At 37.4% G+C, this 27,110-nt stretch overlaps 1 protein-coding gene across 1 annotated transcript; it reads left to right on the forward strand.

Moving 5' to 3' along the window:
* The first annotated feature begins 1,284 nt into the window (after positions 1-1,284).
* On the forward strand, positions 1,285-26,188 carry DHX29 (DEAH (Asp-Glu-Ala-His) box polypeptide 29). Its single transcript, XM_009326950.1, has 27 exons — positions 1,285-1,315; positions 1,946-2,019; positions 2,816-2,929; positions 3,493-3,622; positions 4,008-4,150; positions 4,785-4,910; positions 5,352-5,478; positions 5,764-5,925; positions 6,512-6,677; positions 7,768-7,891; positions 8,310-8,906; positions 9,617-9,760; positions 9,852-10,028; positions 10,700-10,840; positions 12,356-12,500; positions 12,719-12,839; positions 13,802-13,886; positions 14,498-14,586; positions 15,179-15,307; positions 16,145-16,220; positions 16,959-17,183; positions 18,017-18,153; positions 18,819-18,912; positions 19,617-19,919; positions 21,278-21,409; positions 23,088-23,184; positions 23,925-26,188. Exons 1-27 carry the CDS (start codon positions 1,285-1,287, stop codon positions 23,978-23,980), a joined length of 3,945 nt encoding a protein of 1,314 aa, XP_009325225.1. The 3' UTR covers positions 23,981-26,188.
* The last annotated feature ends 922 nt before the right edge of the window (positions 26,189-27,110 follow it).

The following is a 27,110-nucleotide window of genomic DNA, read 5'->3' on the forward strand; positions in this document are numbered from 1 at the left end:
AGGGCGCGGCCTGCCGCTGCCCGGGGGCCTGGGCGTGACGGGAAAAGGCCTGCCAAAAGGCTTGACGTTCCTGAGCGTCGGGAGAGGCACCTTACCTCCCTGTGACACGGGGTTGGTCAGGCCTGGCTTTGGCCCGCCTCACCTCCTGGGGTGTCCCTGAGCAGATGAGCCCTGTTGGCACTGATGTGTTGAGTTAGTTACAAACTAACTAGTTACAGACCGGTCTGTCACTGGATTATTGGCAGTTCTTGTGGAGCGAGCGTTGGTGTGGCGCTTTCCCAGTAATGAGCTGCTTTTGTAGATCTTCACTTTATATGTGGTCAAAACCATTGTAATGTGGATTTGGGATATTCTTTTTGTTGTGCGTCATGAAAAAAGTCCAGAGCAGTTCCAGGGCTGGAGGCACTTCAGCAGTGTTGGATGAGCTGAGGGATGACTGTTCTGAGTGCAGCCTGCAAAACTAGTATTCTGCAGCACTGTGAGATGTCTGTTTTCAATAAACCAGCTTTGCCAGAAGTAGCTCTGATACCTTATAACATCAGTAACAGCTTGTGTTGCAGACTATAAGCAAATCATGCAATGGCCAGGCCATCTGAGATTCCAACGTGTTAACACAAAGTCTTACAATCCGTTGACTTATACTTCCTGAACCTATTAATGTACTCTGCTCTTACAAATTTGAGCTCTGCTAAACCTATTTCTTGTGTCTCCCACTCCTCCAACACCATGGTGCTCAGTCCTCTTCAGAAACTATCCTGCTTCTCTCCCAGAGTGTCTGCTGTGGTGAAAAATAAGTCAGTGTAAGTGAAAAGTAAGTTAGCATAATCTAAATACTGTGTGGTTGCACAGCCTACCAGTAAGTGCCAGTGATTAGCTCGTGAGTGCTAACTGTGCTTTGTAGCTCCTGAGCAGAGGTGACCTCTCTTTTTCTGAAATGCGGTTACCTGCACCCAGTCCTGATCTAAAAATGGGCTTCTCCTAGAGCCTCTCTGCAGGCAACCCAGCACAGATGAGCTGTCTAACCTGCCTGCTGGCAGGCTGAGGAGGTGGGAGGTAGCTGTGCCTCCTGGAGCACAGTGGTGGCACGCAGCCTCGAGGGGTTGTGAAAGCTGTGAGGTTGCTCGGTTTTTTTTTACCTGTGCAGTACCAGAAACAGTGTGTTCCGAAAACAATGGAATCCAACGTCAAGCTGTGTGTTATGAGAAGCCAAACCATTCTAATGACAATAAATAGCTTTGTGAATTAATATTTTTCTCACAGCTGCTAAATGAAAAGTATTTAAGAATGACCATAGCAGATCAGACCAAAGGCCTCTGTAACCCAGTGCCCTCTCCTAGATAGGGACCAAAAGCAGGTACTTAGGTAAGAATAGGTGAGACATGCAGTGATACTGCTGTAGGGTACTCTTGCGTCCTCCACCAGTTGTGGCTTGGGGTCTTCCTGAGTCAGATGCAATGTTTCTTCAATGCCCTCCCAAATTGATTGATTTCTTCACTACAAAGCAATCCTGTCCACCCGTGGACTTTGGTAAATGTCCAGTGTCCTCAGCTTTAGTGGCAAAGAGTTCTGTTATGTAGCGATGCACTTTGTAATAGAAAAAACCTCAACAGTCTTGCTTGTTTTGACCCTGCCATTAGCTTCCCTATTTGGCACTCTTTGTTCCAGTGTTGAGAGAGAGTGAGCAGTCAATCCACTTCCTCTCATTGTGCCACCTGGGATTTTATATTTTATCTGCTAACAGTCATGCCCTTCTTAGCTATTCCTTGTTCAAGGGCCTTTCTGTACCATTGATTATTCTTATTGTTGTTATATACCTGCATGTTCCTGGCAAATCAGTGTAATATTTGCTTGCACTAATCTGCATTATGTTGGGTCTGCTTTAGCTACTGTAAACAATGTTCACTGTGTTCTGTTTATGTAATTGATGGTTCTTTGCAATTTGCAGGTCCAAAAACTTACAGTTTTAGTTCAACAACAGATTCCAGTGCTGCTGCAAATCTAGATAAATCTGTTCTTAAGGTGAGTATCTTCTTTAGGTAAAACAACTTTGGTTTTCATAGTACTCTTTTAGCCGAGTAAATATTTCTCCAGCTCTTCTTCAGTATTAAGTTATGCAGGTAACCTACATTCATGTATTAGACATTGACTGTCTTGAGCTTGATGTGTTTGGAATTTTGAGTGTGCTTTAAGAAATAGGGATAAACTAACAGGGCAAGAGAATGTCTATATTTTTGCATGCAGGACTACTAAGAGTTATGTTTGGGCTTCTGCTGTGCATATGGATTCTTCTTCCTGTCAGAGGAAGAATACAGATTTTATACAACAACCTCAGTAGCAACCAAAGCTTGGTTCATGTTTTAGAAGTGTTAAAAATACTAAAATTATTATTTTACTAAAATTATTTTTAAGCCAGATAGGAAGGAGAGTGTCATAGATTGCATCTTGATCAAATTATTTTATACGGGTTCTTGTAAGCAGAGGAGAAAGGCCTTGTTCTTTCCAGTAGAATTTTTTTTTATTTCCTTGCAGTATTTCCCTTGACATATTAAATTTCCTTGAAGATGTAAATGGGCCTTCTCTGTCATAAGGAATGAACTCTTCTATTTCAAGTAAAAGTGTATAGCTTGCAAAAGCAAAAAGGAAAAAAGTGTCCCTTTCATAAGAAATGTTTACCGCACTTATGGAAAGCTGGAAGAGTTGGGATTTGAATGGCAGAGAGATTTCTGCATTCTTATTTCCTTAGCCGCGAAGAGCATTGATAAGTCATAAAAATTTATAGTGTCTTGCTTTGCATCAACTAATTTTCTCTGTGCAGGTAATGATAAATGGTCATTTGGAGAAAAGGATTATTGATGTAATCAATGACCATAAAAAACAAAATGATGACAAAGGAATGATTTCCAGAAGACTTACTGCTAAGAAACTACAGGTAGAGTTTAAAGTGGTGTACTCCAGCCATTGTTTATTTAGAATAAACAGTTTATTTTTTGTCATTCATATCATGTGTCATACTACACTTCTGCATGTAGTACAAGCCAGTGTAGCATGCTTTCCAGTAGTTACATTAATGATTAGGCAGTGGAATCAACAATTACGCTTATTAGAACAGATACGTCCTTATGCATTCAGTTAACTAAAACTGGAGTCTTCAGACAGGATAGAGGAATAAAACTTTATCTGAATGGTTTATGTTTCCTAAATTTTTCATTCCATATAGCTGGAAAATTGTAGGTTTATCTTTCTAACTAGAAAATACATTCTGTACAGAGGCTGGATTGTAGATTTATTTATACATATACATACGTGTTTACAATAAAATTATTATAAGCTCTGTAGGCAAAACAGGATTTTCTTCTCAGACTTCTGATACATAATTTATGCTGTTTACCGTCATTTAATACCAGTTATCTGATATGTGGGAAATAGGACTTTACAAGCCTATATTAGATTGCTAGATGAAATCCTAATATTTTCTAACTTTTTTATATATAGGATGTATACATGGCATTACAAAGATTCTCTTTTAAGACTGAGCACATCGAGGAAGCAATGAAAAATACGCTTTTATATGGTGGTGATCTTCACTCTGCACTTGATTGGCTTTGTTTAAACCTTCCTGATGGTGAGTATGGTGGCAGAGAATTGACTACAGTTTTTAACAGAAGAGTAGTAGGACCTGCTCTAGCATGGGAATGCTTCATAGTAGTAGTTAAATATATTGTTTCACTAAGACCAGTAGTTGTCACAGTGTTCCTTTCCTAGATGCACAGCTGGCTGGTATTGGGATTTTTTTTAATGTATAAAGTCTTGTAGACCTCTTATTCCTACTGTTAAAGCTTCATGGAAGTCCAACAAGCAAATGCTGACTTATCTAAATGCTAAAGCCTAATTTTATTTCAGGCATGCTGGTTTTGTTTTATGTTCTTCTAGTTGGCTCCCAACACACTTTAAAAGATTTTCAGTAATTAGTATTGACATATTCTGTGACATGAGTTTTTATTTTGAAGATGCCTTGCCTGAAGGCTTTAGCCAGCAGTTCGAAGAACAGCAACAGAAACCTAGAGCAAAATTTTGTTCTCCTGTGTCACAACGTGAACCTCCACCTCGCTTAGTAGATAACAAAAAGAAAGAAAATGGCCCTGAAAATAAGGTAATCTGAGAAATTTGTTTATATTTACTGGGGGGAAGAGAGGACAAAGTTTTCTAAAATACAGAATTTGCATTGACTTCCAACACTGATGTGAAAAACTTCTGAAAATACGGTATGCTTAATTGTCACCCACATTATTTTAACATCAGTGGGATGGTTGTTTGAAGGTAACGTTTTTTCCATGTAAAGTCTAGAAGGCTCTTCGTAGTTCGTTTTTGTGGTAAAGTGTAGCTTAATTTTCTCCTGGAATGGGTTAATTCTGTTTATTTACAGATGGCACTCTTCATGTACTTGTGTGGGTTTAAGTTTGCCTGTGTACTTGCAGTGTTTTGATTTCTGTGGTTACTGAATCTTAAACCTAGAAATCGAAAAGATTTCTTGCAAAAGTGTTTGGTGGGTTTTTTTTTTTCTTACAGCAGTTGTAATCATTCAAGTGTTAAGAGCTATGCAAGTATATCATGAGATGTTTACCCTGGTTGGAGAAGTTTGCTCCATGGGTTTTTGTGTTATTTATGTCATATAACTTAATTTATATATAAAATCTAAAGCAGTAGTTCTTAAACACTGACAGAAAAAAGCATTGGTGTTTTCACTTGCTGTTATCATGACTTTTAGTTTTTGTTGCTCTTCCTAGGAGACAAATGTGGGGAAAGAGAAAGAAGTGAGTATGAAGGAATGGATTTTGCGATACGCTGAGCAAGAGAGTGATGAAGAGAAGGATGAATCTGTGAAAGAGACAGATGAAGAAAAGTTTGACCCAGTAAGATAGAACAACACTTCATGCAAGTCTTTCAAAAACTGATATGTCTGGCACATCTGCAAGTGGTGGACCTATTTGTTAAAAATTGGGGGTTGAGTACTTTTTTTGTTACCTATTTTTACATTTACAGGCTACTGAAGGGGAAATGTGTTGAAACTTCTCCTTTGCTAAGTTTTTCCTTTTCTAGTTTTTTTGTACTGGGCTCAAAATACTGAATGCATTGTGCTGGAAAGGAAAAATTCTTGAAACACATCTCAGTGAGATGGGGAAGGTGACTGTCAAATTCTGAGAGGTTTTGACTTAGTTACGTAAAAACTAATTGTTCCTCCTTTGTGTAAGCTTGGTATAAAGGACAAAAAACCCCACTTTTTTATTACGAAGTTCATTAAAGTGACAAGCATACAATATTCAACTTGTAATTAATAATTCTGTTTGAAATAGAATGAGAGGTATGTACATCTGGCTGCCAAGCTTTCAGAAACAAAAGAACAAGCAAGCATCTCCAAGCAAGACAAAGACAAGCAAGGCCAGAAGGTAGCACAGGGGAAAATAAGAAGAATTCAGCAAGGTAGAGCTATGCAAATTACCTGTATTTTATTTTGTGGCCTGCATATTTGCTAGGCAAGTAAGTCTGAGTCAGACTGAATTGATTTCATTGTCTCTTACGCCACTGTGTGAATTGCAGGCTTTCCTGAATCTATCCTTTTCATGTGGGTCAAATTCTAAAAAGTCAGTAACATTTCACTACTTCTGTTTTTGGGTGCTCAGTATGAATTAATATAATTGATCTTTTCTTTTTAAAGAATAAATGCTCAGCAACTGGTTGGTGTAAGTTCTATTCTCTCTCTGACAGAAATGGCAATACTTGAAGAACATCCAGTATTTAATCCGGCTATAAAGATTTCAAACCAACAACAAAATGAAAAGAAAAAACCTCCTTCACCTCAGCCTCAAGAAACCACTTTGAATTTAAGCTTGCTTGAAAAACCTGATGGTGCTGCAAAGGAAGACAAAGGTGTGTTGGAAATGGTCCAGTACAAGCTTGACATGTACGACGAATTTCCAGTATTAGTTCTTTTTTTTTTCTAGGTTATATTGCCTTGCAGTGCTGAGTCATCAAGCTCTGATTGTGGGAAAGGCAGATGGACTACCTTGCTGACCCAGCTGACTTTAAAGGATCTGTATTTGTTTTAGCAGATGACGCTGAAAGCCATACTGTTATGTCTAAAATTTTGATTTTTTTTTTTAGTTGTAGGGCTAGTTACTTTTTCCATTGCTACCCTCTCATCTTTTCAAACTATTTTCATTGTAAACATTCAAACTGTTACATTATTTTCTAATAACCAAACTTTCAGTAAAGTTCTTAAATTATTGGGTAATCAAAGATGGCAAACAACATATTGTAATTTCCTGCTAGATACTTTTGTGGGAAAAGCAGGAATTTCTGTCAGGTATCAGTACCAGTATTTCTGCGAAACACTTCAGAAAATATAGCTTTCTAGTAAAAATACATTTGAAGAAAAGGTAAAAACATTCTTGGCTATCAAAGGAATGTAAAATAAATTTTAAGAGACTTAACATGTGTCTTTCTGCTCTTGTAGTGAAAAAGAAAGAACCGCTAGATATAAGAAATTTTGATTATAGTGCTCGAAGCTGGACTGGTAAATCTCCGAAACAATTTTTGATTGACTGGTGCAGGAAGAATTTCCCCAAGAGCCCAAATCCTGCTTTTGAAAAGGTTCCAGTTGGAAAATATTGGAAATGTAGGTATGTATTTCCTGTAAACTTTACATTTTCCTTTTGGTTCATTTAAAAATAAAAATGCTGGCTACTTCTGTCTTGTCACGTTGGTCCAGATTTATATGAATATAGTGCGGTTAACCCAAACTCTCTTAGTCCCCCAGGGAGGTATTTCACTCTGGATAGCTCTGCAAAAGTAATGCTTTGACTGGACACTATCACAAAAAGAAGATTCTAGTGAATGATCCTGTAAAGCAGGGATTAGTTTTTAATTCTGTACTGCTGAATGAAAGGTTCTGAAGCGAACCTGTGAGATAAACTTGGACAGTTAACTTCTGGTATTCTTATTCAAAGTAATATATTAAATTATAGGTCTTAAGCATATGAATACTAAAAACCCTTTGAGGATTGTTTAAAATAAAGTGGAAGTTAGAAATTTGTATGAAAGCTACTGTATGTTTGTAACCAAAACAGTGTAGTGTTAGTGTTTTTTAAATTTATTTTAGAAAACGAGTCTTTAGTATAGTTGTATAAAGTAAATATTATCACATAAAAATGAAGTAGACACAGCATTACAAATGAGTAATGCTTCTTGAAGGAACCAAGTAAAAGAACCTAGAAGAACCTGCCTTCCTGCTCAAGTTAAAAGCTACTAATACACTGTCCCCCTAAGAATATGAGAAATTTGACTGCTGGTCTGACTGGCATGTATCTGTTAAACAGATGTTTGCATCACAGTAGATCATTAACTGTCATCTCAATCTATGCTAAGTAGTTACAAGCATACAAACAAATATCTAGTCCTTCTTCCAAAGCAGCTAACCTTAATGGTGATCTGTATGTGTATAAATACTTCTGCTTTGAAGAAAATGAAGACATTTCTTAAGAGAAAAAAAACCAACCCACAAATTCACTGCTCGAATCTGCTGCTGAAAATTTTCTGCTATTCAATCAAACTTTATCAGCTGTTTACGAAATATTATTGACTAACATTGTTTGTTTAGCTTAGTTTCTCTATTTGAATTTCACTCATGTTTTAAACAAAAACATTAACATGTGTGCTACTTACATAGGTAACAAAAATTAAGAGAAATGCCTGTATGAATTTGTCTTTAAGGGTCAGGATTACCAAATCGTCAGATGATGTAGTGGCAATGTGTCCTTCAATCGTAACAGAAGATAGTATGCAAGCACAACATCTAGCTGCTACTCTGGCACTCTATCATTTGACTAAAGGACAAGTAAGATTTTCACTAATACTACTGTTCTTAGCCTGGAATCTGCCTCTGCACTTGTTTGTTATATCTGTAGTTACATTCTAAAAACAGTTTAATGAAGTGTTTCCCATTAAATTATTTGCTTGTATTACATGTTCATTTGCTTTTATCTACAGTCATGCATATGTTGCAGCATACAGGGAGGAAATTTTTTGATAGTAAAACTGTTCTTTCAGTGTTGTAAAGAATGCAAGCCAGTTGAAAATAAAAAGTGTATTGTTGATGTTTACATTACTGTTTCATAGTTTCTGTATTTAGAAATAGCTCCCTTTTTCATGCTTTGTCATATCTTTTGCCACTCAAGTTCATTTACACATAAAATGTGAGTGATACTACTAAGTGGTACATAAAGTAATTTTTTTTCTGCTTTTTCCACCTGAAGTCGGTTCATCAGTTACTGCCTCCTACCTACCGAGATGTCTGGCTAGAATGGAGGGATATTGAAAAGAAAAAGGAAGAGGAAAACAAGATAGAAACCAACAAACCTCGTGATAACTTTATTGCTAGATTATTAAACAAACTCAAACAACAACAACAGCTACAAGTGGAAGACCAACCAAAAGTATCTGAGGGTCCTGAAGATTCCTGGGAAAACTTAGTTTCTGATGAGGACTTCAGCAGTCTCTCCCTTGAGACCTCAGGCACAGATAATTTGGAACCTTCAAGGATTTTGTTCAAAAAGCTGCAAAGTTCCTCCAGATACCAGAGGCTTCTGAAAGAGAGACAGGAGTTACCTGTGTTTAAGCACAGATACTCGATTGTAGAAACTCTTAAAAAACATCGAGTAGTTGTTGTTGCTGGTGAAACAGGCAGCGGAAAGAGTACCCAGGTGCCCCATTTCTTGTTAGAAGACTTGTTGCTAGATGAAGGATCAAATAAATGTAATATTGTTTGCACACAACCCCGAAGAATCTCAGCAGTGAGTCTGGCAACCAGGGTTTGTGAAGAGCTAGGCTGTGAATCAGGACCGGGAGGAAAAGTAAGATGTATCTGAATTCCTTTTTCTAATTTTGATCAAATACAGGGGGCTGGATTGTTGATACAAAGTGAAAACATTTGTTACACAACCAAATAATTAGATGTCATTTTCTCTTGAAAAGGGCTTCTTGCTATGTCTGCTGTTTCTTTTCAAATTGTCACCTGTGAACCTCTGGGTATCCATATATCATTTCTAAAAGCTTTAGAGGGTGTTTAAGAGCAAGAATGTTTCATAATGGGGATGGTCAAACGTTGGAGCAGATTGCCCGGAGACCGGGGCATCTCTATCATTAGGGATGGAGAAAACTCCCCTGAGTAAGGCTCTGAGCAATCCAATGGCCTTGAGTGAGGCCCCTTCCAACATAAATTATTCTATTATTTGAAGAAAACCAAGGTCCTGTATGTTTTTGCACAAATAGACCACCATAAAATACTTTTGTCTGAGGACTGTGAAGAACCCTGAAAAGAGCACTGGAGTTTACCAGCTCTTTGCTCCTCTGGAGAAGCTTAGTTGTAGATTACTGTGTATTTTCCCTTTCTTAACAAAGGAAAGGGGGTGTATGAAAAAACAGTGTGGTAGTTATTCACTATACTATTTAATTCACAACTTGTACAGTGTCTGAATCTAGCAGTTCTTAAATTTCACTTCATTTTGAGTATCTCTAGCTTGTATACTATTATTCCTATATTTTTAATATCTTTTTTTTTAAGAATTCCCTGTGCGGATATCAAATTCGTATGGAATCAAGAACAGGAGAAGCCACCAGACTACTATACTGTACAACAGGTGTCCTGCTTCGGAAACTTCAAGAAGATGGTCTTCTTTCAAGTATATCTCATGTTATTGTGGATGAGGTTATCAGCTCTTACTATTCTGCACAAATTATAGTTATTCTGGGCCTTAACTTATACTAAAGCCTTACTATCAATGTTTTTCTAATTCTAGGTACATGAAAGAAGTGTCCAGTCTGATTTCTTGCTAGTTATTCTGAAGGAGATCTTGCATAAGCGTTCAGATCTGCATCTGATTTTAATGAGTGCTACTGTAGACAGTGAGAAGTTTTCCAGCTATTTCTCGCACTGCCCCATTTTAAGGATCTCGGGGAGGAGTTACCCTGTTGAGGTAGGTAAATGTTTCTTTGATTATGGCAGACACTTTGTATGCACGTATACAGTGTTTGCCTGGTTAGTGTCTATAGGAAATACACCTATATCACTTTTTTCTTACCAAGAATATGTATCTTAAATGTCTGTTTCAAGGACTTGTAACCCTTTTCCTTTTTGAAAATATAAAATAGCTTCAGTGCTTTGAAGTACAGGGTTGTACTACTTTTTCTGATGGATTTATTATTGATTAAAATCAGTCCCATCAGTGACACTTTTGATTTTTCTCTAATGCTTTTCTTTCTACCTAGGTTGAATAAAGAATTCCCTCCACCCCCCTGTGCAACTTTTTCTTTACATTCTTATGTGTTTCACATGCATTTTATGTAGGCTATGGTAAAATTAATGTTAGTGATCTTGTGAAGAGGCCCATTAACAAACTCATAGCAGCTGTAAGTTTAGGTTTTAAAAAATCCTAAGAAAGATGAAGTTGAAATTTGCAAGATCTATTACAGCATTAGAAGGGAAGGTCATGCCCTGTTCAGCTTTGTATCTAAGTGTCCTGGTTTCAGCTGGGATAGAGTTAATTTTCTTCCTAGTAGCTGGTATAGTGCTGTGTTTTAAAAAACGAAAAAGGTGCTGATTAGTTTTTGACATGCCTTGTATTTCTTCTGTGAATTTTCACTAAAGATTTTCCATGTTGAAGATGTAATTGAAGCAACTGGCTATGTTCTGGAGAAAGACTCAGAATATTGTCAGAAGTTCTTGGAGGAGGAGGAGGAAGTAACAATAAATGTCACTAGCAAAGGAGGAGGCACTACAAAGTATCAGGTAAAATAGGCATGTCTAGTTTTGGCTTGGAAATTTTTTTTTAATTATTTTATCATTTTAGTTCCTCTTATTAAATGTGATTGGATTGTATAATATCAAATAATCTTTCAGTTGATAAAAGACAGACACAATGGCACTTGTGCAGTGGAAACCAAATATTTATTAACACTGCACCCTTATGTTTGTCTCTCTGACTCCTTTATAACTGCCTTGGTTTTTCTATATTTGACATTGAGTTCTCTTGTACAGATTCCCAGCTGTAGATCTCTAAGCAATAGCAGGGGAAAGCTTTTAAGTTTTTTCTCCCAAAGAATTCTTCTAAGTAATGCACCTAAGAACAAAAGAGGCAAGGCCATATCCTTCTTAGCTGAAAAACTCCCAAGAACCTCCAACTCAGCATGCCAAATGAGATGATTTATATGAGATTATTGTGTAGAGCTTTTTGGTTTAACAGACTGTGGTTAATCCTGTAGGTACTCTGCAGTGACAGCTGTATGTGCTTTTGGATCAAAATTCTTGAAGGGAAGAGTATATGAATGCCACCTGACTTTAGGCAACTTAGGCTGTTCATCTAGACTGTTTATATGTACTGATATATTTCGGGTAGATACCTGTCTGCTCTCTCAAAATCTCTGCAGGACCATTTAGCTTGGTGTGATCAAACAGTGATGCATATGTTGAAAAATATGCTCTCATGTGCTTTGCTGATTCCCCCTCCCCCCCCAGAATGGTAGTTACCCCATACATCACAACACCATCCTTTAGTTGAAGCCCAAGTGCTCTCCTGAGTGCTCCTCCATCTTTGTGGTTTATTTCTGTTGAGCCTTCAGTACAGAAGGATATGTGGTGGCAAACTTCTTTAAGTGCATTGATTAACAATGAAATGATCTACAATGGTACCACTTAACATAGAAGCCTTATGCTAAGTATGTTTCTGTAAGATGTTTATAATCAATTTAAATGTCTGTATGTTCTCAGGAACATGTAGGAACTCTCCCTTCCTCTCCCTTTCCACCTGCTCCAAAACACTGTGGGAGTTGCCACCTAATTCACTCTTAACTTCTATTGTAACCATTAGCTGAGAAGGCTGAGGTGAGGGAGAGAAGAAAGGGGAGACTAGTTTCTTAGACCCCAAAATAGGACTTTTGAAAGAAGAGCCACCCTGTTATCCCATTTTGAATTGATACCAATTGGATGCCAGACACGGACCTGTGAACTGTTTTCATTTGTAAAACAGACTGTGTAGTACTGCTTGCACAGGCTTTAATTTTTACTCTTTTTTTTTTTTTAATCTGGGATGACGTTTAACAGTAGTAGATACTTATACACAGGTTATATAGGTGGCTGTGATTTAATCTAACTCACACTGATTTTGGTGGGAAGTTAGTCAATTAAATGTCTTTTATCTCAATCTCTGTTTTAAGAAACCTAAAGTAAGTGAATGACAAATTGACCTTCTCTCTTACCTTCTTCTAAAACAGTGAGAATATGATTTTTCCTCCTGTTCTTTTTTAGGAGTATGTCCCAATCCAGTCTGGATCTGGTAGCGATTTGGCTCCTTGCTATGCGAAGTATAGCAGTCGTACACAACAAGCAATCTTCTATATGAACCCTTACAAGATCAACCTTGAACTTATTTTGGAATTGCTTGCATACTTAGGTACAGTCTGCTTCTTAAGAAGTTTGTATACATGGGGTTGTCCTTTGGACTTACTTTGCAGTGCTTTCTACTGATAATGAAGTACTTGACTTCATTCTTATATGAAGCATCCTAAAAAGCATTTACCACAGGGCCCAGAATTAGTTCCTGTCCTCAAGTGCAACTGTTTGCAAATGCATGTTTAGTTTTAACTATATGCCTGTGCTGTGACTTTCCAGATAAAAGTCCCCAGTTCAAGAACATTGAGGGTGCTGTGCTGATCTTTTTACCAGGCCTTGCCCATATCCAACAGCTGTATGATCTCATTTCAACTGACAGAAGATTTAACTTGCGTGACAGGTAATGCAGATACTTTATAGAAAGTTAATAGTTTAACTTAATGAATATGTTTGGTTTTTAAGGCCTGCTAATCTTGAAAAGGGAAACTGAGAGTTACACTTCTGAGCTGTTTGTACTACACATGTACTATTATCTAAAAATGATACAAGCAAAAATGACAGGTGCTTAAAAATGGTACAGTAATAAGTTTGGGTTTTTTCCCTTTTGATTTTATTTTTCAGCAAACTTACTTAATCACAAAGCACTTGACTACTGCTTTTCCACTTCTTAGGATATGGAAGCTGCCGTATTTGGGATATAGCTTTCTGAGGCTTACTGTTTACATGGAAGTGGTTACTGCCTGAGGAGAGATCCAGAGACAGTAATCTACCAAGAGAAATGGCATAGGGTTGTAATGACAGATAGTTTTGAAATTTATTTTGTGGGTAACTAAAAGTTAGCAATGTGATGGCAGAAAAAGAACATTTGCAGTCAAATTTTAAAGATTCATAGATGGACTGAGGTACCAAGATCTAGAAGAGAAGGAAAGTGCAAATATCTGTGGCTGTCTCATCTCTGGAGGCCTTATTACTCAGGCTGAAAGTTGTGTGTGTTTATAGTTCTATGCAAAGTTTCAATAATGGTCCTTGTCTTGGAAGCACAATGTAAAGAACTTGGGTTCATGGACAGAGTTCCCTTTTTTGCTAGGCTATTGATGTAAATTCACCTAGAGTTCTGCAGTAGTAGTATTTTTTTCCTACATTACTGCCAAATAGAAGAACAGCCCTATGAACTAATGGTGTTATCCTTGATACTGTAATAAAACACTGAAGCAGATTTTCTTACCTAATCATACAAAGTTTTATTCTTTCAAGTGTCTATTCTAGTTGCTTTCTTCAAACTGTTGTCATTGTTTTGGTCTCATTTCTTACTGTATCTTAATTTGATAACTGTATATTGATGAGTGTAACTTTTTGTTCTAGGCACAGGTTGATAGCTTTGCATTCTGTTCTTTCAACTCAAGATCAAGCAGCTGCATTTACAATACCTCCTCTTGGAATTAGAAAGGTATGATATATTTAGAAAGGCAAAAGTGACCACTGAAAGGAGAAACTTTCTGTGGGTGCAACTCTGAATTGTTTTAAAATCAAATCATACAGAATTACACAACCAGTTGTTCCTGGAATTTTCTTACTGCAAAGAAACAATTCTTCTAATTTCTGTAAAAAATAGCATGCTGTGAAAACCTTGACAGTAATCAGGCAAATTTTTAAACATAATATTTTTCTAAGAGGTTTTTTAGTTGTTGCTTTTGTGTATTTTGACCATTTTTAAGCAGTAACTATAGCTTTTATCTAGGAAAATAGATTTCACTTACTGCCAAACTACTTAATTAAAAGTTGACCAATCTTGGCAGGTACTAGCTAGTAATTTTGATAGATTATAAAACAAGAATTGAATGTGAAATTCTCACTTAACTTTTAATTCCTCGGTAATTGGGGAAGACTAAACCATTTTCTAAGTCGTGTAGCTGTTAATGCTTTGTCAGATTAATTAAGGAAACATTTCTGGGTAAAAAACTTTAACCAAATTTATTCTATAATATTGATTAAAAGGATGAAAACTGTTAGATAGACAGTCCATAATTATTTTATTTATGTTATGTTACTTCATTTCAGATTGTTTTGGCAACCAATATAGCAGAAACAGGTATTACAATACCAGATGTTGTCTTTGTAATTGATACTGGGAGAACAAAAGAAAATAGGTGAGAGTTTGATTTTCATCAATCATACTGTGATTACTGTAAATATTTGGAGGTTAGTACTGCAAGAATTTTTTAGTACCCTTATTAAATTACATTTCAGGACAAGAAAATGTGCTGAGCTCAGTGAACAGCTTGCAGTTTAGGTACAAGTTTGGGATGAATCTCTGGATTTTCAAATGGCGTGAAGAGCAACGAGGGGAGTTGTTCATAAATATGGAGAATCATGATTAAGTACTGGTTTAAAAATAAAGTAGATCCTTTTTATACTATCTCAGTTTTTAGAAATTATTTTTTGTCCATTTTAAATGTGAGAAGCCCTACAGAATGTGTTAGAAGGTACAATTCTGAATTGCCAGGGAGATAAACTAATAAAATAGCTCTTTCATTTTCCAATTTTTACACTTTCATTAGTCAGTTGTATCTGAGGTTCCATGATGTACAGTTTCCCCCAGGTATGCTTAATTTACAAAACTAAATAAAATGTTTTCATATAAATACTATTTTGATATATTATCAATATGCTGGTATTTAAGTATACATCAAAATTTTAATTCTGAAATCTGAATGGGTGCTTGCTTTTACAATTTTTAAGGTATCACGAAAGTAGTCAGATGAGTTCCCTGGAGGAGACCTTTGTTAGTAAAGCTAGTGCTCTGCAGCGACAAGGAAGAGCTGGGCGTGTTAGGGATGGATTCTGCTTCCGAATGTACACAAGAGACAGGTATTGTAAACTTAGCAAGATTTTGGAAATCATGTAAATATCTTGTCTTTTTTTTCCGTGCAAAAACAGTCTTGTTGAAATTCACTTTAGTTACTGCAAACTAGAAAGATTAAACTGTAAAAAATATGCTAATTTGAATATCTTCTGAATAAAGTGTTAAAATAGTTTTTTGTTTCATGATTAAAGAAATTTTTATGCTTAGTATCTCTAACGTGTTTTCAAAAAAAATTTTCAAAATTAAAGGAAAAGTGCAGCACTATGGAATTGTAGAAAATCACTTTTTAACAACATCTGCTGCCCTGCATCAAATATACACAAACCTTACCTCCTGAACTTTGAATTTATCAGACAAATCTATAGGTTTCTGAAGTAGTATATCTATGGATGAGAGGTGGGGAAAATATCAAATTATACAGCACTGCAGAATTAGTTTCTGTTGCTGCAGCGGAGTAACCTTTTTCCTGCTTGCCTGAAAGTCTGAAGCAACTTTCAGCTGAGAAACAGTTAAGGTATCTTGAAATAACCAGTGAAGCGTGTATTTTAGCCACATGCAAGACTTTCCATTTGGGAGCTATGCATTTTAAGAATTTGTTTTGAAAATTGGGGTCTTACTGCCTTTCCCTCTCTTTCACTAAAACTCTTGCTTTTCAAGCTACCACACACACCTTAATTCAAAGGATGAGCGGTTTAGCCATGCATTAAAACATGTGCCACTCCCTATCCCCTTGCCCCCCAAAAGAACATCTGCAAAGAATGAGCATTTGAAACCTGAATTTATAAGTTGAATTCAAAGATTAAATTGAATATCTGTAATTCTATGTTTTTATGATGTTGCAGGTTTGAAAGTTTCATGGAATATTCTGTTCCAGAAATATTACGTGTGCCTTTGGAGGAATTATGCCTTCATATTATGGTATGGTTTTGTTTTTTGAATTACTGACCTTGTTGGCTAAAAATATGACATGTGCCTTTGGAGGAATTACACCTTCGTACTGTCATGGTTTTGTTTGTTTGGGGTTTTGGGGGGGGGTTGTTGTGTTGTTTTGTGGTTGTTTTTTTTTTTTTTTACTGACCTTGTTAACTAAAAAGGTTTACTAGGACAGCCCTAATCCGATGTAGTTAGTGGGGCTTCTCCCACCCGGGCAAGGGGGAACCTAGTACCTGTGTGTTGTGGAAAATCCAGAGCATGCTGCTGAGTGAGAATAGCATACTATACTATTCCAGTTTACCTCAGAAAGATAATTCAAACTTAGTTAAATAGCCTTCAAACTGATTTCTGCTTAAGGAAGCAATTCCATTCCCCCTCTCCCCATGCTGAGTGAGTAGGGAATGCATGGGAAAACTAGCAACCTGCAAAGTAGTGCCAGCTTGAACTGCATCTCAGCAGGTTTGAGAGTCTCCTGCTCATCTGTGACCACTGGTAACACGCTTCTCTGATCAGTGGTCATGCCATACCAAGTCTTCCCAAACAATGAAGTTTTGTTAACCTGATGTTGGGCATGTCTGCGTTCTGGGAACCAAGAGGCTGGTTTAGAGGGCAGGGAATGTGGGGTTTTGATTGGAAGAACAGCTTTCCCATTTCCTTTATAACTACTATAAAAGTTTGTTATAATAAATTTTTATATTGAAATATATTCCATTTACTCCACAGAAATGCAATCTTGGCTCTCCTGAAGATTTCCTTTCCAGAGCATTAGACCCGCCACAGCAGCAAGTAATTGGTAATGCAATGAACCTGTTGAGGAAGATTGGGGCTTGTCTGTTAAATGAGCCCAAACTGACTCCATTGGGCCAGCACCTTGCAGCCCTTCCTGTTAATGTAAAGATTGGCAAAATGCTTATATTTGGTGCTATATTTGGCTGCTTGGATCCTGTGGTGAGTAAAAAAAAAAAAAAGAAATTCCTATCTAAATTTTAAAAAAGTATAGAAATGGTTAATTCTTTACAATTAATCTGATTTCTTGCAGCATGGTATTTTGAAAGGATGATGAAAGAAGATAAAATGTTTATTTTAAGGTGCAGGCACCTGGACATCATGGAGGAGAATAGTCTCAGTGTTCTTAAACTCCTAGGTACTATTCACAAGACGATAGTTAGACTTGGTCTCCAGTTCTGCCTGTTACACTCCCAGGGAGTATGATACTTACGGAAAAAGCTCTCTTACATGTGGGTTAGACCAATCTGGATTACCCCACAGCTTATGTGGGCCAAGGACATGCTGATGGAAAGTTACTGCAACTTAATTGATGTGGTAACTTACTATGTGAAGACTGTGGCATAGTTTACACTTGCACCTAATCCTAATTTACTCCAAATTAGGAGGAAGCATGGGTATGTTAGTTGCTGAAAGCTGAAAGTTAAAATTCTTTGTCTCAATTTCTCCTGTTAATGTGGTATAATCTAAAGCAGTCGTTTAATCTGAACTTCACTGTATCGTATTGGGTATTGCTGTCATTTGACAAACCATTTCATTTGACTTTTAATAATTATTGGTGTATATAAGGCAATATGTAAGCAATGTATTCAATATAATAGGTTTGAATTCTATGTAGGAAATTCTTATGGTGATAAGTTTTCCTTGACACTTAGTAGAAGATAAAATAAAATATCATTAAATATTACTGTAAAAAAAAATTAGTTATTTGTATGATAAACCTGTAAGCTTATAATAAAATACTCTTTAAGTGATGTGTACTTTACTAATTGCAGGCAACTCTGGCTGCTGTTATGACAGAAAAATCCCCATTTACTACACCAATTGGTCGAAAAGATGAAGCAGACCTTGCAAAATCATCTCTAGCAATGGCAGTTTCAGACCATATAACAATCTACAACGCTTATCTGGGGTAAGTGATATTTCTCCTGTGCTTATAAGTGGATGCAGATAACACTCCTAAGTAATGTGGTTCTGTAAAGAATCCTTAATAAGTATCTTCTCTTGAATTGCTTGCAACTGAAGTTTTTCTCTTCAGAATAACAATAGGTTGCCAAATACTGTAACACGAAAGGATAGCTTGCTTAGTACCTTATCCTTTAACTCCATTTAACTATGCTTGCGAACATACAGAGGTGTACTGTGTCTGTTTATCCTAGTGTTTACAGTATTTTGTTGCAGTTTGTGGTATGCTGACCTGACTATTTTGTATTTGAGAAAGTACAAATGTATAGATTATAAAATATGACATTTTTTCTTTTTAGGATATTATCACTAAGTCTCAAAAACCACACCTGAATTTTGTTTCAACTGTCAAGACAGATGGAAGTGTGTAATTTTTGAGAGAAAATTATGTTGTATTTTTGCTAGTATCTGTCAAATTTATGTTACAGGCACGTTCTCTGGAATGCTCTTAGACCAGCAGCATTCGTCTTCATTAGTGCAACTTATTTCTAGTTTTGAGTGGAGAATGCTGACCAAAAGGCAGTATTACCTTTTAACTTACTACCACTTTCATGTTGTTATACTCTTGATGTGATTCTTCTTACTGTAATAAGACAGGATTTTTTTTCTTAGGTGGAAAAAGGCTCGACAAGAAGGGGGATATCGTGCTGAAATGACTTATTGCAGAAGAAATTTTCTTAATAGGACTTCACTGTTAACTTTGGAGGTAAACCGAGTTATTATGCTCTGCACTCAAAAGATATCTGTTAAAATTTCCCTCTGAAAATGTCATGCCCTTTTAAAGAGGTGATATATCACAGTTACTATTTAGTCAAGACAAAAACAAGTGGAATGCTAGGGACTGATGAAATGCACACCCACAATTGAGGTAGCTGTGTCTGCACTTGAGTTCTTTGATAGGCACACTTTGTTGGTATACATCTCTACAGGCACTGTCGTTGGAGAAGCTAGTCCTTACTTCCACCAGAGAATCAAAACTTAGGAAATGCTTAGATTGTGTCATTCTTGATATCAAAAAAACAGGTCTGTTAACAGTTAATTTGAAAGATGAGCCGCAAACTCAGGCAAATGGCCTTTTATATTTGGTGAGAAAATGTGTGTATTGGTCTTTCCTGCTCAGTCATCCAAACTTACATAGAAGTGGATAACTGATGCAAACCTATCTTTTTATTTTAACTACAGCTGCAGTACATATAGTACCATGTATCTAATCCTATATTCCAGATAAGGTTTTTCTCATAGAAACAGCCAGTATTCCAGAGCAGTTACAGAAAATAGAAGTGTTTTTCTAGTAAGAGATTTTCTTCTGAAAAGCATGAATATTTAGGATGGAGTGTCATTGCCTGCTGATGGACTGGAGTATGTACCTTTTTGAATTCAAGAGTTTTACTAATACCTTACTAATTTCAGGATGTGAAGCAAGAACTCATAAGGGTGGTCAAAGCAGCAGGGTTCACAGCACCTACAATGCAACGTGGATGGGATGGAAATGGAGCCACACAATCCCTTTCTCTCCATGAAATAGCTCTTCTTAAAGCTGTGTTGACTGCAGGGCTGTATGACAATGTAGGAAAAATAATATATACAAAGTCTGTGGATATTACAGAGAAGCTGGCTTGCATTGTAGAAACTGCTCAGGGTAAAGCGCAAGTGCATCCCTCCTCTGTAAATCGAGACTTACAGACATACGGATGGCTCCTTTACCAGGAGAAGGTAAGTCAAAATAGTGAATGTAGTTGATAGTTTGTGTAAAGGTGAAGTTATACCTCTAATATTAAATAACATACACCAGTGTAAAGTATATCTGAATGTCTTGTTAATATTAAGAGTCTTTAGTATCTAATGATCCTAAGTCTATAAAAATGAGTCAACTGAGTGCTGAAGAAAGAGGTTAAGGCTGAACATCAAGAACAAATCTGTTCATAGTGAAACTGGTAGCTCTAAATGAAAGTAACAACTTCCGGTGTGTCATTTAACTTAATAGTATCATTGACTTTTTTAATACAATGCTGTTGACTTTAATATGATCACTTCAAGTGGTAATATGTAGTAATAACACTTCGAAGTGTGCTTTCTCTTTTTTACTGTTCTAAGCAGACTCTAAAGTTTTGAAACTTGGTACAGGCCTCCCATATCCCCAGTAATAATTTAAAATGAAATAGCCGGTTCTGTAATTGACTGCTGAACTTCCTAAGTGAATTGCATTTTTTTTTTCCTGTCACTTTCTTCCCCCTCACAACTGAAAATTTTGTCAGCTATTTAACTAAATATAAACACTTTAATTTAGCAAACTTCTGGTACAACAAAACCTTAACAGCAGTTGCCTAATGGCCAACTTTACTGTAGAGGAGCAGGAAATTACATTACACTTCTTAATGCACACAAAGTGATAGTATTTTTTTGGAGAGCTGAAAATATTTCCTGCCCCCAAGAATCTTGTAGTATAAGGGCAAGACAGCAGCTAAGGTAGGTAAATTATTCCATGAACAGTGGAAAAAAGAAAGCATGCACTTCTGTGCGAAGATGCACTCTTTGTTTCTTTCCTCCCACTACAGCTGCTTCCCATCCCATTCTGCCTTTGTGAGAGGCTCCAAAGCCAGAAGTAGCATATGCTGAGCCCCATAGTTTACTCTGTGTACATGTCTACACGTGTGCCCACATTTATGCATGTATGCATGTGCATATGTGGATATAGATTGACAAGCTAGCTGCTGCTAAGAAGAATGTGTAACAGAAGAGTTTTACCTGCCTTTTACTTCAGTAGGTTTATTAATTTTGATGTCTCTTCTCTGAAGAGCACTGGGCTAACATTATCTATTTTGAATTTTAAGAAGAAAACTGTGGCTTTAGCTAATTTCCTGGTCGCTTACTTAGAGGTGATGTATTTTATGTGGTCTAGGGCAGACAAATTGCCATCAGTTGTTCTGTGTACAATGACTTGTGTTGTTTGGATCTTAAAAGGAAAAAATTGTATTTTTTGCTTTTAAAAGTGGCAATCAAATTTGGTGTTAGATTTTATGTGGTTTGGGGTTTTCTTGTTGTTTTTAATGCTTGTGTTTGTTTATATGCAGGTGAGGTACACTAAGGTGTATTTGAGAGAGACTACTTTAATATCCCCCTTTCCCATTTTGCTTTTTGGTGGGGATATAGAGGTCCAGCATCGGGAGCGTCTCCTGACAGTTGATGGCTGGATCCATTTTCAGGTGTGTTGGAGTGATAACTACTTTTTGTGGTTCCATGGGCTTTTGTATTACACAGTTGATGTACAAGCTTAATTCAGAACACTATATACCTGGGATGAAGACTAGGGAAGAAGGAAGGAGAGAATGAAAGGAAATGATGGGGAAATTTTATATACTTGTAATGAAATCTGAGCAAATCACACTCGAAAGAATAGGCTTGTGATATGTGGCTTGTAACAAATCAGTTCCCTCTCTCCATGATAAAAGTCTATGTTCTTTCAGAAAAGGTATTGGAAGTGGATATAGACTAAACCTTGTTTTATAGAGCTGGTACTGAAAGCAGATGTGTGTTATTTTATATTACCCTTTCCTACAATGTTATAATCATGTAAGTACATATTTATCTTTAAAATACTATTTATTTTGCTTTATAGCCCAAACAGAGTTATTTGGGAAAGAAAAAAAAATCTGAATGGAGAATACCTGTTTGCTTGGGTTTGGGGTGTTCGGGGGTTTTTGGTTTTTTTTTTCTTTCCAGGTGAAAAAGTTTTATTTGGGAATGGGGAAACCGAGTACATTTTCTTAGCACATTTTTGCAGACAAAATTAAAACAGGTGATATGCCAAAATCCTCTGTAAACTCTGTTAAATAGCAAACACTGGCTTTTGCTAGCCTGCCAGCTACTTGATTACAATTTTCCGTGCTCTTGAAGCTACAAAACATTTCAGTTTTTCGCACTCCGCTGATGCAAGCAAGCAACCATCTAATTGAATTCACTGGTTATCATACATACGGAATTTTAAAAAGCAGCTCCCTTGCGGGTTGCTGGAGAATTTTTTACAGTCCCTGGTTGGCTACAGGTTGTGTAGTTGCTGGGCTGATTACAGCGAGGAGGTGCGCAAGAAGCTGGGAGGGAGTATAGCCAGGACAGCTGACCCAAACTGGTCGAAGGGCTATTCCATACCACGCGGTGTCATACTCAGTACATAAACTGGGGGGAGTTGGCCGGGGGCAGCAATTGCTGCTGGGCATTGGTCGGTGCATGGTGAGCAACTGCATCATGCATCACTTGCTCTGTATATTCTTTTATTATTATTACTACTACTACTACTTTACTTTTATTTCAATTATTAAACTGTTCTTATCTCAGCCCACGAGTTTTCTCACTTTTACTCTTCTGATTCTCTCCCCCATGCCACCAGGACGGGGGGAGTGAGCAAGCAGCTGTGTGGTGCTCAGTTGCTGGCTGAGGTCAAACCATGACACTTTTTCAGGAGGCCAGACAGACCTCCTGAGAGGGAAATGCGTAGATATTTTATTTCGGGTATAAATTAATTTGTACTTTTATATCTTGGAAAAAAGCTATTAGAGTAAGTAGGATATTGGTAAGTTAATAACTTTACCATATGCTGGTTGTTGATGGTACATGTGAGAACATATTCTGAGTTACCTGTCTGAGCTGCTGTTCTTTAGGCTGTGATGCTACAAACAACAGGTGCTTAAAGATAAGAGAGCATAATGTAAGCCCAGTCATTTCATGAGTACACTATCCATATGCTTGAAATTATGTATATGCATCATGTTTGCAGGAATCTTGTTATAAACTTCTATTTATATGTAAGGTAATCTTTTAATCTATGTTTTGCTATAAAATGTCTGAGTGAGTAATGCAAATGTTTGTCTTCTCTATTCTTTACAGGCTCCTGTAAAGATAGCAGTAATTTTCAAACAGCTGAGAGTTCTCATTGAGTCTGTTTTAAAGAAGAAGCTTGAAAATCCTAAAATGTCACTTGAAGGTAACTTTATTACTGCGTTGCTGACATTGCTATTTGTTAAATGGACCTTGTGGCAAATCTGAGGAAGCGTTAGTACACTGCATCCTCGCCCAGTAGGGTTAGTGTGGCTTGAATATCATTCCATTATCTTGAGAGACATCCAAAAAGTCATTACTAATCCTACACATATTATGTGGCTCATCCCAGATGTATGAGGATCTGCACAACTGCTGTTTTAAAGATATCCCTGACAATAACATTCAATGGTAGTAATGGTGAGGTATACATCTCAAAACGGAAGTAAGATTGTGTGTGGTGAACCTCAGGCATGGATGAATTTTAAGTGTTATGAAAGTTGTCTTGCAGTTTAGGTTAAGGGATAGAGGAGCACAATTTAGACTTTGAACGCTGGATGTTCAGAAGAATATTGTAGGTGGGGAGGAAGAACTGGAGTTCCTGTATGCTAATGTATCTGTAGCTAACTCATCGCTCTCTCAGTCTCTCTTGTGAAATACTGAAATGGCCACAACCAGTTCATTGAGTAATTTTATAAACTTTCTAATGATGTACTGTGGACATACTGTTTGCCCTTTTGCTTTGCAAATGGGAATCACTTGTCTTGCTTTCGAGTCTGGCATAGCCTAAAACATCAAGATTTTAAGTTGCTGAGAGCTAGACTTGTCTTTCTGCTTTTCTTGGGTTTTGGGAATCAATTTTTAAGCTCGCTTTTTTCCACTCACTGTGTTTTTCTTCTTTCCTAGATGACAAGGTCTTACACATCATCAAAGAACTGATAAAAACAGAGAATGTTAACTGAAACTAGAAATCAGTAACAAACCACAGCTTCAGTAATGGCAGGGGAAATGTGCACTCCATTAACTGAAAGTATTTAAATGCTTAGTGTGGTTGATACCAGCCATGATGTGGAACGACTGCATGATTTTGCATAGAATTTACCTTTCTCTATCACTTTTGAAGATGAACATTGAATATGTTTAGCCTTTACAATACATTTGGTGCCATTTGTCCGGCTGTACGAATGATGGATGGAAGCAGTTTCTTCTCAATATAAAAATGGCTGTGGCCAATTTCTCTTTATTTTGTTTAATGTACTAATCATACCATCACTGGTGGTGCAGACTGTAGTAATGATTAAAGATTGGGTCCTGAATCTCAGTTTAATAGAATCCCGTTAGATGTGTGCAAACAGAAGACAAATGTTTCTTATGTGGGTTTCCTAAGTGGTAATTTTTTTGATCTATGAATTTACAGTATTAAAGCAATACATCTTATAAACGTCTTCATTTTTCTGTATGGTTTATGTTAAGAAGATGCCGTGATGAAGTGCTCAGCTAGACAGGTGTACTGACCAGCAGCCCCTCCCCATCCTCTGCCTCTTCTCATACTTGTTCCTCCCTGTTCACCCTGATCCTTGCCTCTCCCTGCTACTGTAGTAAGTTTTGCTGTCCCTTTCACATGTTAAGTTTTGCACAGTCCTGCAAGCCCCCTCAAATGATGATCATGTTTTTTCTCCCTTTATCAAAGAGGGAAACTTTTGATCAACCTTGATCAAAGTTCAGATTGACCCTCTTCAAGGCTATACCTGAACAGTTCCCTTAATGGCTCGTCAATCAGTGGCTGAAGCCTTCTGGTCTTCATTATTCTCTCTTACCACTTGCTCCTTAATGTTTGAGTGTCTGTGTGTTCCTTTGTTTCTTATTGCTTTTGTACTGAATACTCCTTAACCAGATAACTTAATGAACCAGATGCTCTTACAGTCTACCTATCCACACCACTTACAGTTGTGAAGTGGAATTTTAGATCACCAACTCAGCTTTCAAGAATGAGGAATATTTGGGGGGGGAGGGGGGAGAGTTTGTGATTAAACAATTGCAGTCAAGTACGAACTCTGTATGTACAGGCAGAGGCATGGTGCGGAAGATAACTTTTTTTAATCTGAAAATTACAGATTTCGTACAGCAGAGGTTAACTGTACAGAAATGGCACTGAGGAAAATGCGTGAAAATGCAAAATACATGGAGCTATCTAGTTAGATAGCAGAAGATATCATAGCAGAACAGGTACTGCTGCGCCAAGAGAGAAATGTAAGCTGAAAGTAAACCTGTTGTATATGTTACCCTTCACTCAATTCTGGAAGAGGCAAGTTCTCCTAATAGTAGTTTGCTAAGAACTCTGAGGGGAAAAGTGATCATATCTGTTATCCTTTTATGAATTGTGATAAACTAGTGGTAGTCCTGGTTTCCTAGAAGAGCCAGGAAGTGCTTTTTTTTATTACAAAGTATACATTTATGCAAGGAAGCATTTAAACAGTTAAGATCAAAATTTAAGACCTCAATTTTGCTCTCTGTATTCCCAGACACCTTTCATGTCAGAAGCATAGAAATAAAAACATGCAAACTACATTCCTTGACAAAAATTAAATCTGCACCCTGAACAACTTCCTAGATTTTGTTCTAGTTGAGGTCTTTCATTTGTATCCCTTGGAAACATGAATTAGAAATACATTTAAGTAATTTGACAGCTAACAAGTTACTGTTTCTTTTGGATTTGAATTTTGCATATCAGTTGTTGGTTTTAAATGGCTAAATCCTGGTGAAAGTGTTAATTGTCCTGGAGGTCTCTGTTATTTAACTGTGATGAATAGAGAGGTTTTGTTCCATTTATGTATGGTAGTGTTGAAATTCAGAGGCGTTTTGTGTTCTTCTAGCATGCACTGCTTTGTAATCTTTTAAAGAAACAGCAGCTTTCAGTTGTTATTAAGGGGATTTATTGTAATAACTAGGAAATTGCACACTCCTGAATGAGCAACAGTTTTCTGCAAAACAGATAAAACAGGTTACACTGTGGTGTACAGATAAGCACAGTTGTCTTAAAAACAAACAAAAAACAAAGACTACAGTGGCTTTCTGCTTTTGCGGTATATGTGAGCAACTTTTGTGCCTGTGCTCTTTTGGGTGGATGAACTTTCTCTTTTGTTCCATTTATTTAATAAATACTTCTGTTAACACCTTTGTGTTACTTTTCTTAAAGCATTTGTCAGACACAAGACGAGTATCAATGGATCTTTCTCACCGTAGTCACGACAGGGCTCTTCAGGGTTTACCTTTTTTTAAAGGCAGCGTGTCCCACTGGTCACGCCTTGGAGAGAATCTCCTTGCTATTCAAGCTGCAGAATTCCCACCTCCTCCTCTCCTTCGCTGCTGGGGTCATAGACTGCTTGAAGCTCTCTCTTCCTTTTCCTATTGACGTCTTTTTTTCCTGTTGACGTCAGAGGTTTTCTTTTTCCTTCTACAAGCCTTCCCTCATCTACAGTGGGCTTGGTCAATGGGTCATATAACCAAATCGTATCCCATTAAAATAGTCATGTCTGGCCTCAACTCTGCTTCTGTAAACCTGGTCCCAGTGCAGGGACGTTTTGATTTCCCTCCATGCGGCTGTTCAAAACAGTGCTCCGTTATGTAAATAGTCCACGGGTGGAAGTGGAACTGAGACTCAAACCGCCCAGAAAATGCCAGTGTTCCCGGTATCTTGCCCGGTTTATTTGTGCTATATTTCCCAGTGACCTCAAATGAAAGTACTACTCATGCAGAGCAATCTGTAGCTGTTAAAGCTCCCTGGGTTCCCAGTTAAAATGCTGGGAACCAGAGAGACATTTATTTCAGTAGTGGCAAAATGGAAGATGCAGCAACTTCAGCTGGCTCGGTTCAGGCTCTGCCGTGACCGGTTTTATGGCACTTCTGCCCGGTTTGCTCCCCGTGCCCTTCCAGAGAGAGGGGACTGTGCTCGGTGCTGTTCTCCGGAGGCTGCGGTCCTACGGCGACTCCACCGCTGCCGTCTTACACGGTGGAAAGCGCTAGAGAAGAGCCAGACGTTTTGGTAGCTCGGTTCCTTTTTTGGCCCGGCTGCGGATTTTGTTTTGGGGACGG

Source organism: Pygoscelis adeliae, unplaced genomic scaffold, assembly GCF_000699105.1.
Source record: "Pygoscelis adeliae isolate BGI_AS28 unplaced genomic scaffold, ASM69910v1 Scaffold116, whole genome shotgun sequence".
In the NCBI taxonomy this organism is placed as follows: domain Eukaryota; kingdom Metazoa; phylum Chordata; class Aves; order Sphenisciformes; family Spheniscidae; genus Pygoscelis; species Pygoscelis adeliae.